This window comes from Helianthus annuus, chromosome 1 (assembly GCF_002127325.2).
Source record: "Helianthus annuus cultivar XRQ/B chromosome 1, HanXRQr2.0-SUNRISE, whole genome shotgun sequence".
NCBI classification, from domain to species: Eukaryota; Viridiplantae; Streptophyta; class Magnoliopsida; order Asterales; family Asteraceae; genus Helianthus; species Helianthus annuus.
In genome coordinates this window covers 127173627-127185711 of record NC_035433.2, presented here as the reverse complement: position 1 = coordinate 127185711, position 12085 = coordinate 127173627, and the positions used below count along the sequence as shown (strand labels likewise).

The 12085-nt window shown below is 38.5% G+C and overlaps 2 protein-coding genes across 3 annotated transcripts; one reads left to right on the top strand and one right to left on the bottom strand.

The window, feature by feature from the left end:
* The first annotated feature begins 843 nt into the window (after positions 1-843).
* On the top strand, positions 844-9161 carry LOC110877168 (probable UDP-N-acetylglucosamine--peptide N-acetylglucosaminyltransferase SEC). 2 transcript variants are annotated; one of them, XM_022125342.2, is made up of 28 exons: positions 844-1289; positions 1433-1578; positions 1667-1765; positions 1853-1903; positions 2713-2829; positions 2923-2979; positions 3457-3576; positions 4106-4168; positions 4258-4336; positions 4433-4542; positions 4651-4704; positions 4867-4934; positions 5628-5730; positions 5834-6036; positions 6142-6238; positions 6343-6414; positions 6535-6611; positions 6698-6814; positions 6912-6996; positions 7068-7235; positions 7400-7510; positions 7600-7686; positions 7784-7911; positions 7995-8077; positions 8173-8278; positions 8374-8520; positions 8702-8822; positions 8919-9161. In XM_022125342.2, the coding sequence occupies exons 1-28, from the start codon at positions 1124-1126 to the stop codon at positions 9030-9032; spliced, it is 2949 nt and encodes a 982-aa protein (XP_021981034.1). In that variant the 5' UTR covers positions 844-1123; the 3' UTR covers positions 9033-9161. The 2 variants fall into 2 exon arrangements, with proteins under 2 accessions (XP_021981034.1, XP_035830499.1); XM_035974606.1 differs by having other exon boundaries at positions 846-1289; positions 3222-3576.
* On the bottom strand, positions 9114-9763 carry LOC110877178 (cysteine proteinase inhibitor B-like). The gene has a single exon (XM_022125350.2). It carries the CDS (start codon positions 9609-9611, stop codon positions 9219-9221), a length of 393 nt encoding a protein of 130 aa, XP_021981042.1. The 5' UTR covers positions 9612-9763; the 3' UTR covers positions 9114-9218.
* Positions 9764-12085: the final 2322 nt, after the last annotated feature.

The window sequence follows — 12085 nt, the reverse complement described above, 5'->3', positions numbered from 1 at the left end:
CGACCCATTAAGTGTGGGCGGAGTGGGTTCGGTGAGTGAAGTGGAGTGGGGAGGGGAGTTTGCCGCGTGAGGAACCATTGCCACCTCTTCAGTGAGTGGTGAGGGCCAAAATTGGTGGGTATTCACCGAGGGTGAAGAGGAGAGATGTGGGTGAGGGAGAGTGATAATGGTGGGTCGCAACCCCTTTCAACCAATCACAAATTTATCTTTAAAAAAAATTGTCTACCACTCTCCATTGTTTGACCATTGCTAGTGATTGAGTGTAAAATGGAAAGTGGAGTGAGGACTTGACATGACATTATTAGCTAGAAAATTGTTTAAACACTCACAAAGAGGTAAGCACTCCCTCCACCTATAAATAAGAGTGGAATTATCCTCCGTTATATGCGTTTTCGGTTAGAAATCTTCTTGAGGTTCATAAGTGGATGAAGCTGGAGAAGATAAAAAAGAAGGTTGTTCAAGATGTGATTTTTACGGCTTGCTGGGTGATTTGGAAAGCTAGAAACGCGATGATATTTTCAAACAAAGACGAGGGAACGGCTAAAATGAATTATGGATTAAAAATGGATCCTCGTTAAACTTGTGTTGGAAAGATTAGTGTTATTTTTCAGTGTAATGTGGTTTTGGTGTTGTTCGGTTCTAGTGTCTTGCTAGAGTCGTTTTTTTTTAATGAAAGTTGCCGTTAAAAAAAAAAAAAAAAGTAGAGTGGAATTATCGAGACTAAGGAATCAAACGTGTTGACCAAACCATAATCTCAATCTAGAACCCCCACCCTTGAAGCAACTACGTGTCACATAACGACTGATTAACTTCCAAATAAAATCATACCAAATCAACTAATCAAACTATTTCATACATCTTTAATCACGTTAGGTCAGAACAAAACCCTAATTTCAATTCAATCCAATTTCGTCATTCTTTCTCTCTCTTGTTCGTCTCTGCAACCAAAACGAGAGAGAGAATCATCATCCTCTTCTCAATTGCAACTCGCCGTAACGTGTATGACACGTTACTTCCATCACCGTTGCGTTCCATGAACTTTTGCTGAAGAAAAAGCGAAATTCAACCGTTAATTTGACGGTTTTGTGCAGGAATTTGTTCGTGTGGTTCCGGTAGATCAGTTATGTTGTCGTTACAGACCGATCAACGGCAGATTCAGCAGCAGCAGTTGTTGATGCAGTCCGCTAGGGTTTCGTACAACAATGGTGATCATCAGCGTGATAATTCGTATGGATTGTCAACGGAAACTGTTTCGTCTTCGTATGGATTGTCTACGGAGTCACGTGAAGGTTTGAATTCGGATTTTTTAATGATAGTTGTTTGTATTTGATAAAAATTGTTTGTATATGATGATGTTTAGGGTTAGATTAGTTTTGAGTGTGTTTTTAGGGTTTTAGGACTGTGAATTTAGTTGATTATTGGTTTGTTACAGCTACGGAAGAGATGCTGATGTCTGTGGCTCATCAGAGTTATAAATCTGGAGATTTTAGACAGGCTTTGGATCATAGTAAAGCTGTTTATGAAAGGAATCCTATGAGATTGGATAATCTGCTTCTCCTTGGTGCGATATATTATCAGGTTAGGTGATTTTTTGCTGCATAGTGTGTTAATTTCTGCATTTAGGCATTGGCATAGTTCTGATGACAGAAAGGAAATGTGTTTTCAGTTGCATGAGTTTGATTTGTGTATTGCGAAAAATGAAGAAGCTCTGCGGATTGATCGGAAGTTTGCTGAGTGCTATGGGAATATGGCCAATGCGTGGAAGGTGATTTGCGTTTTTAGGTTTTATGGTGAGTCTTTTGTTTATTTGTTTGAACATGGTGAAGCTAAGCAGTGTGTTTTGACCTTATAGGAAAAGGGGAATATTGATGTTGCTATCCGTTACTATTTGGTTGCTATTGAGGTATGTTATGTTTTAGCTATCACTGAATTTAATAATGTTACTTGGAAGTTAATGACTATTAATATTACTTGCACTTGAAACTTACCAATGCGACTACATGCCAAGTGAATCTTGAGGAAACCTCTAATAATATTCTAGAGGAAAAGAAAGCATGAGAATGTGTGTTTTTTTTTTCTAGTTGTATACGTGCAACCAACCCATATCTAAGTTTTTTGTCTTTCTACATGAAATGACATGGCATGGATTTTATATGCTTCATGATTGCCTGCGTCCTTCATTGTGTGTAATTTTAATACGAAATGGAAGTTCCTGCTTTCCTGGAGAAGACATGGAACAGGGTTGGAAGCACAATGAAAATGTTTGAGAAGTTAATTTATATATCTGGTAATATACAACTATTGTTTTGAAGTTAGATCATATATTTAGGAGGGCTTTCTTATTGCAGAAGAAAGTCAACATAAATCCAACCGCCTGTTGGGCCTTTTAAAGAGGGAAGTTGAATAAATGATTCATAATGATATTTTTCATCACTACATTACCGAACACTTATAATTCAGATAAAGAAATTATTATGCACAAAATCCTAATGCATCCATAGTACTTGTACATACTGTGAATTGCAACTAGAAGTACAGGGACGGGTTATGAAATAGTGAACAGTGTTGTGCAGGGATAAGATGATGTGTCATCATGCATTATTGCACTCTACTTCTTTATAACGTTTGTTGAAACCACATATCACTTTTTAATAGACGTTTATTTTTACCTTTTTTTGGTACATCAACTCGCCTCGATCATGATTGATGCAGCTGCGTCCAAATTTTGCGGATGCATGGTCAAACCTGGGAAGTGCATACATGAGGAAAGGAAGACTTACTGAAGCTGCTCAATGCTGTCGGCAGGCTCTTTCATTAAACCCTCATTTGGTAGAATTTTTGGTCTTTGTTTTTCTGTCCATATATAGACACACAGTTGCTCGAAGCTTACGTTAGGTTTCTTCTATTCATATGCTTCTGTAGGTTGATGCTCACAGCAACCTTGGAAACTTGATGAAAGCTCAAGGACTGGTGCAAGAAGTAAGAAATATTTAATTTATTCCGGTGCTATTGTATTACAAGTCATAACCATTGAGGAGTTAAAACTTAAAACACCACACATTACCATTCATGCCATTCATTTTCAATCACCTCTCATTATTCACCGACTCAAACATGATAATGTTCCACTGTGTCTGTTCACATTCTAGAAATGATGCATTATCATGTAGTGTATTCTCATAGCCTTTTTTGTATTCTGCTGTTTTCCCGTTGACTTCTAGGTCTATTGTTCAGAGCTTCTAGAGGACTGATCATTTTGTGCATAGCCGAGTTATAGGTTGTAGTGTTTGGCTATTCACTGCATCTGTTTGTATGTGAACATAAAGATTGTTGTGTTTGTCTGTTCACTGCATCTCTTTGCATTAAGCATAAAGACCAACCAGAATTTTGTTATCATCATTACGGTGAGTACCATTGCTGGTTCTTGCGATATATCTAGAATTATTTTTTGAACAGGCTTACAATTGCTACCTGGAGGCACTCCGTATACAACCGACTTTTGCCATCGCCTGGTCTAATCTTGCTGGCCTTTTCATGGAGTCTGGCGATCTTAGTAGGGCACTTCAGTATTACAAGGTAAGGGGGATTTGGATGAAAATTTAAATTTAAAAATCAACTGATTGTTTGGCTTAGAGGTGGTTCGAAATGAGCGGGTCCAACAGGTTGGGTGATGGGCTGTAATGGGCCGGGTTGGGTTAATCTACTCGTAATCTATTTCTTGATGCTTTAAATGTGATTGCAAAAACTAATTGACGACGATAATAATTGAAATTATTATGAATACATTTGAGGTTGTGTGCATTAAAGATACACTTTGGGTGATTTTATAACCCGATTAACATGTCCGACCCATTTGACCCATTTGGCATAAAACATACCAAAGCCAACCCCGTTTATACGTAAATGGGTTGACGTTGCTACCTTTGGTTTGCTTCTTTAAAGAATGCTATGAGTTGTGTTTGCACTTAAACATTCCCGTACACTTTTTATATCTACTGATGTTTCGTTTGTTGATGGTATTTGTATACACGTGGACACACCTGCACATCACATGTAACATTTTATTGTTCGAATTTACTCTAATAGCTGTTGTTGACACTTTTAGGAGGCGGTAAAACTAAAACCAACATTTTCTGACGCGTATTTGAATTTGGGGAATGTATACAAGGTGAGGTTTCTGTGGCATCCCTTCTAACATTTATGGTTCTGTTCTGATGAAGATGTTTGCTAAATTAAGCGTCATATTGCACTTCACAGGCTTTGGGAATGGCTGCTGAAGCTATCGTCTGTTATCAGCGAGCTCTTCAGTCCAAACCAGATTATGCTATGGCTTATGGTAAGTTGGTAACCATCAGTTCTATTTTAATATTTTTATACTTCTGTATTCACTAAATATTTATTTATCTTCATTTATGTTTTCACATCAAATCAGGGAATCTAGCTAGCATATATTATGAGCAAGGTAACTTGGATATAGCAATTAACCACTATAGACAGGCAATCACTTACGATACTGGATTTTTGGAGGCTTACAACAATCTGGTGAGTTTGTTTGTTGCTTCAACTTTAATCTCTCTCACGTTTATCTAAAACTGCAACATTTCTTTTTCATTCGGATTAAGTTATGAGTTTTGACCGCTTGTTAACTAGGGTAATGCACTTAAGGATGCTGGCAAAGTTGAGGAAGCCATTCACTGTTATCGTGTAGGTTATGGTTGCTATTGGCTTTTAGCTTTATAATTGTTTTTTCTTATACTAATTGACTTTCTTTTAATGTCTAGTTTATCGTGTAGGTTATGGTTGCTATTGGCTTTTAGCTTTATAATTGTTTTTTCTTATACTAATTGACTTTCTTTTAATGTCTAGCAATGCCTCTCTCTGCAACCTAGCCATCCTCAGGCACTCACTAACCTTGGGAATATATACATGGAATGGTACATTTGTGATGCTTCATATCTGTAGTTAGATGTGATTCTTAAGTAGAAATGTTATATTTGGTACTCGAAAATGGTTGGGTTCACCCAAGCACTTTAATCCTTAATTATTGTTCTTTTAATAAGTAACTGAAGTGACTTGTGATTACAAAAGTTATATCATTATTAAGAATAAAGTACATGGATAGTCCCTTTGGTTTATCAAAATTTTGGATTTGGTTCATAACTTTCTAAAAATACACAGATGTTCTCTGTTGTTTGCACTTTGTAACGCATTTAGTCCCTAACCTGGACATGCTAAAACCTTTAGATTTGTTGGCTAGGGACTAAATGTGTTACAAAGTGCAAACCACAGGGACCATCCGTGTACTTTAGAAAGCTAGGGAGTAGGGACCAAATCCAAATTTTTGGTAAACCACAGGGACCATCCGTATAATTTACTACTTTACTCTATTTTCAATAATCCGCTAGCTTTTTAAATAGGATGATTTAAAAGATTTTATGCATTGAAAATACAGTTTGGGTGATTTCAGTTCATTTGACTTGTTTCTTTTTAAGCTTACTGCTTTATTTTTACTTGTTCAGTCATAACCTGAAAGGACTCATTTTTAAGTAAATGGGTAGATATTGCCACCTTTAAAAAATGAATGTAGTTATGTAAAACGGCCTTAACGAGATGCTTTTGATATTCAGGAACATGATGAGTGCTGCTGCTCAATGCTACAAGGCAACTTTGTCTGTAACTACAGGGTTGTCAGCTCCCTTCAACAATCTTGCAATAATTTACAAGCAGCAGGTATCAATCCTCTCTCTCTCTCTTAACATCATATCACCAGTCTTAATGTGTGCATATGAAATGTTATCTTAAATCTGACCTGGCACGTGGAATGAAATAACAGGGTAATCATGCGGATGCCATATCTTGCTACAATGAAGTTCTTCGGATCGACCCTCTAGCAGCTGATGGTCTTGTTAACCGTGGAAACACTTACAAAGAGATTGGGAGAGTGAATGAAGCAATTCAAGATTATTCACATGCTATTGCTATTCGTCCAAACATGGCAGAAGCTCATGCAAATCTGGCTTCAGCTTACAAAGACAGGTATTTAGAACTTAATTGGAATGTTGAAACATATTAGCTCGGTTATGCTTATGTATGGGCTTAAATATGGATCACATTTGAACTTGTAAATTTTGGAAATTCTAGTGGGCATGTGGAAGCAGCTATTAAAAGTTACAGACAAGCGTTGGCTATACGTCCCGATTTTCCTGAAGCCACTTGCAATCTTCTACACACGTTACAGGTATGAGCTTAAATCTGCCAATAATATATTGACTCAAGTCTTCACTAAACGCTAACTGCTTGATTCTATTCCCTTTTCTTATTTGTCACGTTGCATTTTCCTAGTGTGTGTGTGACTGGGATGACAGAAAGAGAATGTTTATTGAAGTAGACGGTATTCTTCGAAGGCAAATCAAGGTATTGTACTATTGTACAGAATCTTCTTAAAGTTTATCATATGTGTACACACACATTTATTCAACAAGTTCATTGTTCTCTGCGTATTGGTGTATAATGTATATGTTATTATTCTTCCAGACATCGGTTATTCCAAGTGTGCAACCTTTCCATGCAATTGCATACCCACTTGATCCTATTCTTGCACTTGAAATCAGGTACGTACGTAGTTTATGTGGGCTTAAAAGTCATGGAATATTATGTATAACATTGCTGATTGGATTTTTTTTTTTAATCTTTGTAGCCGGAAGTATGCAGCACACTGTTCTGTTATCGCAAGCCGATTTTCTCTTCCTGCTTTCAACCATCCTCTGCCTTTAAAAATAAAGAGTTCAGGGGGTAACAAGCGGCTTAAAATCGGGTAAATGTTTTAATTTGCAAAAGAAATCTATTCTTTCATGCTTGTTATTCCAACTTCTAAGAACATGTTACTTACATGGACATTAATTCTGTTGTAGATACGTGAGCAGTGATTTTGGAAACCACCCGCTGTCTCATCTAATGGGCTCAGTATTTGGCATGCATAACAGACAAAACATGGAGGTTTTTGTTGATTTCGATCTTATATTGATTAAAGTTGTGGTTTGCAAGATGTTACAAACTATAGTATTTAGGTCTTTTGCTATGCTTTGAGTCCAAACGATGGTACCGAATGGCGGCTACGTACTCAATCAGAAGCAGAGCACTTTAAGGACGTGTCAGCAATGACATCTGATGTGATTGCTCGGCTAATAAATGAAGATCAGATACAGATACTTATCAACCTCAATGGTTATACTAAGGTTTGCATAAAACCTAACTCATAACTTATTATCATACCCTTTTTAAGTAACAGTTCAACCTCAATAGTAACTGAATGAAGTGCAAGTAGATATTATGTATACATGTTTGTGGCCCATCACCACTTCAGTTTGTAATTGATATCTTGCTTCCTACTTTACTTCAGGGGGCCAGAAATGAGATTTTTGCCATGCAACCTGCTCCTATCCAGGTGTCATACATGGGATTTCCAGGGACAACCGGGGCCGACTACATACAGTATCTTGTCACTGATGAGGTCAGCGAGTTCTTTTTGTATTGTCACCGCTAGTATCGTGTCTAGATCATCTTTTTGTTAATACTGAAAACTTGCAACATCTATGACAGTTTGTATCCCCACTCAAGTATTCCCATATATACTCAGAGAAACTTGTGCATGTTCCTCATTGTTACTTTGTGAATGACTACAAGCAGGTAAATTCACATTGCACACTTATGTATGTATTTTCACATAGCTAGCTGATAATGTGAGACGCTTGTGTCACCATTAATTTTGTAAACACTTTTTCAGAAAAATCTTGATGTGCTCGATCCAAACTGCCGGCCAAAGCGTTCTGCATATGGGTTGCCAGAAGACAAGTTCATATTTGGTTGTTTCAATCAACTTTATAAGATGGACCCAGAAATTTTTACGACATGGTAACTTGCGTATGTTTGTTTGACAATAAGAAAGTTTGTTTTTCAAGAAACTCATACAATTGCTATACCTACGCATGTTTTAGGTGCAATATTCTGAAGCGCGTTCCAAATAGTGCACTTTGGCTTCTTAGATTCCCAGCTGCTGGCGAGATGCGACTTCGTGCTTGTATGTAGTTTACACAGATATATACATGGATCATGTTATTGTTCGGCTTTAAGCTACTAACATTGTTTTAACATGCACCATGTTTGTCCATGTAGATGCCGCAGCACAAGGTGTTAAAGCAGACCAAATTATTTTCACAGACGTTGCAACGAAAAATGAACACATCAGACGCTGTTCTCTTGCTGATCTTTGTCTAGACACGTATGCTACTTGAATTTACATATATCCATGAAAAAAGTGTACTCACTTTTAAAGGGGGACCTTTTACCAACCATTTATATGATTTCGTGAAACAGGCCACTATGCAATGCACATACAACAGGCACAGATGTTCTTTGGGCTGGTCTGCCCATGGTTACCCTTCCCCTTGAAAAAATGGCTACTAGAGTTGCTGGCTCACTCTGTTTGGCAACTGGAGTTGGAGAGGAGATGATTGTCAACAGGTCAGCATACTTTATTATTTATTTATTTATTATTATTATCTTTATTTATTTATGTTACTATTATTATATCTTTTATTCATTTATTTATATATTATTATTATTATTATTATTATTATTATTATTATTATTAGTTCTATTTTATTTTTTCAAACGTTGATTAATTTTGAGTTTTGACATGAAGCATGCAAGAGTATGAAGACAAGGCAGTATCTCTAGCTTTAAACCCTGCCAAACTTCAAGATCTTACAAACAGACTCAAGCAGTCTCGACTCAGCTGCCCTCTCTTTGATACATCACGATGGGTAACTTCACATCTCCACTTTCAATTTCATTTTCTGCATGGTCAACTCCTTGACTTCTCATGGTCAACTGTCTCATTTGGGGCGATGAACTTTCAGGTTACAAATCTAGAACGAGCGTACCTTAAGATGTGGAATCTGTACTGTGCCGGTCAACAACCACAGCACTTCAAAGTCAAGGAAGACGACTCCGAGTATCCTTATGATCATTAAATGCACACATGCATGTGTATGGTTATTAGACATCAAACTTTAGTATTAATGATTATGTATCCGGTTTTGTTTCCAACATTGTATTTCAAATTATATTTTCATGCATGTTTATGAACCATTATTATACTTGCCTCACATATTACATTCTCAACAAACAAAAAGAAAAACAAAGAAACCGTTAACCATTCACCACACGGGTAGCAAGTTCGCGGTCGACGGTGCAAATTTCAGCAGCTTCTTGGAATGAAGCCATGGTTTCACCTCCACAACCGCCTGAAACACCTTCGGGTCACCGCTAGTCTTCGACAACGTTTCGATTGTCAAATAATACTTCATCCCGGCAACCACTTGCTGTTCTGCCTCCACAACTTGAGAAAATGTGAGCTCTTCCTCGCTATTTCGCCGCAGGCGGTTATACTCCTCCACGGAGTACTTCCCCATCGCCTGAATCTCCTTGTTCGTTTTCACATCGTCTATCTTCGTCCTCCCTCCTAACCTGATACCTACAGAAGTCGAAATTGAAATGAGAATGATAATTGAGAAGGTGATTGTGGTTACTGAGAGGTTGAATTTTGCCATGGTGAGGTGGTTATGGTGGAAGGGTGAAATGGAATGGAGGGTTATGTAATGGAAGAAAGAGATGGACACGTGGGTATAAACGACGGAGTGGCAACACCTACGGGTGCCGCGTTTCGAAGGTGTTTTGGGGAAGACGACAAACAGTGTCAGTGGGTTTTGTCATTTATCGGATGAGTTTTTTAGTTTCTCCTTCTTATATATTTTGTTGCGTCATCTGTTTGGTGTTTGTCATGTTTCATGTTTATCCGGTTTCGGTGTTCAAGAAAAGCTTGTGCATAGTATTTGAACTCGTAAAAGTTATGACACAATACAAATACAGTGGTTTAAAACCCATACTTATTTTCATTGGTCATGATGTTGGGTGGGTATTTATTTATTGTTTTCTTATATTAAAAAACCGATCTTGAAGTTACGTCACTATATAACATAGCCACCCGCTAACACCCATCACCACCATAGGCCGGCACTAAAGTAACAGTGACAGAGTTTGAACGAAAATTTGGCAGGGGTTGGACTTACAAATTCCAAATCGCTAGAGTTTGGACTCTTCAAAATCCAATAATTTACACTACGATTTTTTTCGATAAACTTAACACTACGAGTGAAAAATCGGTGAGGGTTAGGGGTCGCCAAGGTGATAACGAGCACTGCCCAAGACATGTGAGAGTGAAGAGCTTTGTAATGAGATTAGACTTTTTGTATTTTATATATCTTTGAGTACAATACACAGGCACTTTATATAGAGATCATAAACCAATAAAAAAGGAAAGAGTACAATCACAATACAATCGTATATCTATCAAAAATAAAGTATCAAGCTAATGATGAGCTGTATAATCAAGCTAATGATGAGTTGTCTAACATGCCCCCTCAAGCGAAACGGGCGCAACAACGTGAAGCTTGCACCTAAGAGTGTCAAAGCGACTGGAGGACAACCCTTTGGTGAGAAGATCAGCCAACTGAGAAGTAGTAGAAACATATTAGACTATGGGGTATGAGGCGGGAGTTGGGGCGTGGGTTAGAGAGAAACGCCCAAGTCACCACCCTGGGTGGGCTTGGGTTTGGGCGTGGCCCAATTGGCGTGGGATTCAGCCCGGGCGTTGGGCGGGGCTACCCACATGACATGGTGAAACCTCATTGGCCAAGAGCACTAGCCACGCCACCCCAGCCACGCCCCACCATACCCCTTTGAAATTGGCTTTTGGTCTTTGGTGCCCCATACTCCACGTGTCGCATCATGCCCCCAACCCACGCCCCACCATACCCCACGGTCTTAGATGGTGAGCGTCTGAGCTAAAACCATATCTTGTATAAAGTGAAGATTAATCTCAAGGCGTTTCGTGCGCTGATGAAGCACTGGATTGACTGCTAAGTATGTGGGACCAAGATTGTCACACCAAAGACTAGGGGGACAAAAAGTAGGGATCTTAAGTTCATGCATGATGGACATAATCCATCGAACCTCTGCAGCGGTGTGGGCCGGTACTCGATACTTTGCCTCTGTGCTAGAACGTGCAACAATGTGTTGTTTCTTGGAACTCCAACTAATAAGGTTGGATCCAAGAAAGATGAAGTAGCCTGTAGTGGAACGAAGATCATTTGGGCATCCAGCCCAGTCAGCATTAGAATAAGCATGCAAATCAGCGCTACTAGATCGTCGAATAGCCAAACCATGGGAGATAGTACCCTTAAGGTATCTCAAGATACGCTTAACTGCTTCCCAGTGTCGGTCAGTAGGTTTCTATAGAAACTGAGAAACCTTACTGATTGCATATGCAGTCTCAGGGTGAGTCAAAACCAAATACTGTAAAGCCCCAACAGTACTCCTATATAGCAGGGGATCCTCCAGAGGAATGCCAGAATACCGAGAAAGCTGCTGTCCACAAGAAACTGGTGTAGATAATGGTCGGCAGTCAGTTAGTCCAGTCCGATGTAGCAAATCACGTAAGTATCCTTACTGGGACAAGTGTAGTATGTCATCAGCGAATGTAGCCTGAAGATAGAGATCCCAAAACCTTAAGAGCAAACTGAGAATCTAGGCGTTCAATCAAATTCATCACAAAGCTTGAAGAACTCCCAGTAATAATGATATCAACATATACCAAGACATAGCAGAATCTGAACCACTGCTATAAACAAAGAGAGAGGCACTTTAATACGTATTACAAGAACTTGATGATGAGACGATGAAAGAAATCTAGTAGGACGACTAGAAACACACTTTAGTTTAGTACTTGTTTTGTATTTTGTTTCCTTGTTGCAATATGTTGTATTTTGCTTCCAAACAATGTATTTCCCGTTTAGAAATGAAATGAAATTTTGATTATTAGATACTTGTCGCAAATAGTCGTTATGAAGTCTCTTGCAATCTTATTTTCGTCTCACTCCGATGTTTCCGTCATTGGTTGGGGTGTAACACTATGCAAATGCATATGTAATCACAAGGCGTACAAATGCCGCCGTTCCAACCGTTG

Excerpts from the sequence above, each read along its gene's own strand:
- LOC110877168 (XM_022125342.2), top strand. The coding sequence starts at position 1,124 with ATGTTGTCGTTACAGACCGATCAACGGCAGATTCAGCAGCAGCAGTTG. Across the intron at positions 1,290-1,432 it reads GTCTACGGAGTCACGTGAAG|CTACGGAAGAGATGCTGATG; the intron begins GTTTGAATTCGG and ends GGTTTGTTACAG. Across the intron at positions 8,521-8,701 it reads GAGGAGATGATTGTCAACAG|CATGCAAGAGTATGAAGACA; the intron begins GTCAGCATACTT and ends TTTGACATGAAG.
- LOC110877178 (XM_022125350.2), bottom strand. The coding sequence starts at position 9,611 with ATGGCAAAATTCAACCTCTCAGTAACCACAATCACCTTCTCAATTATC.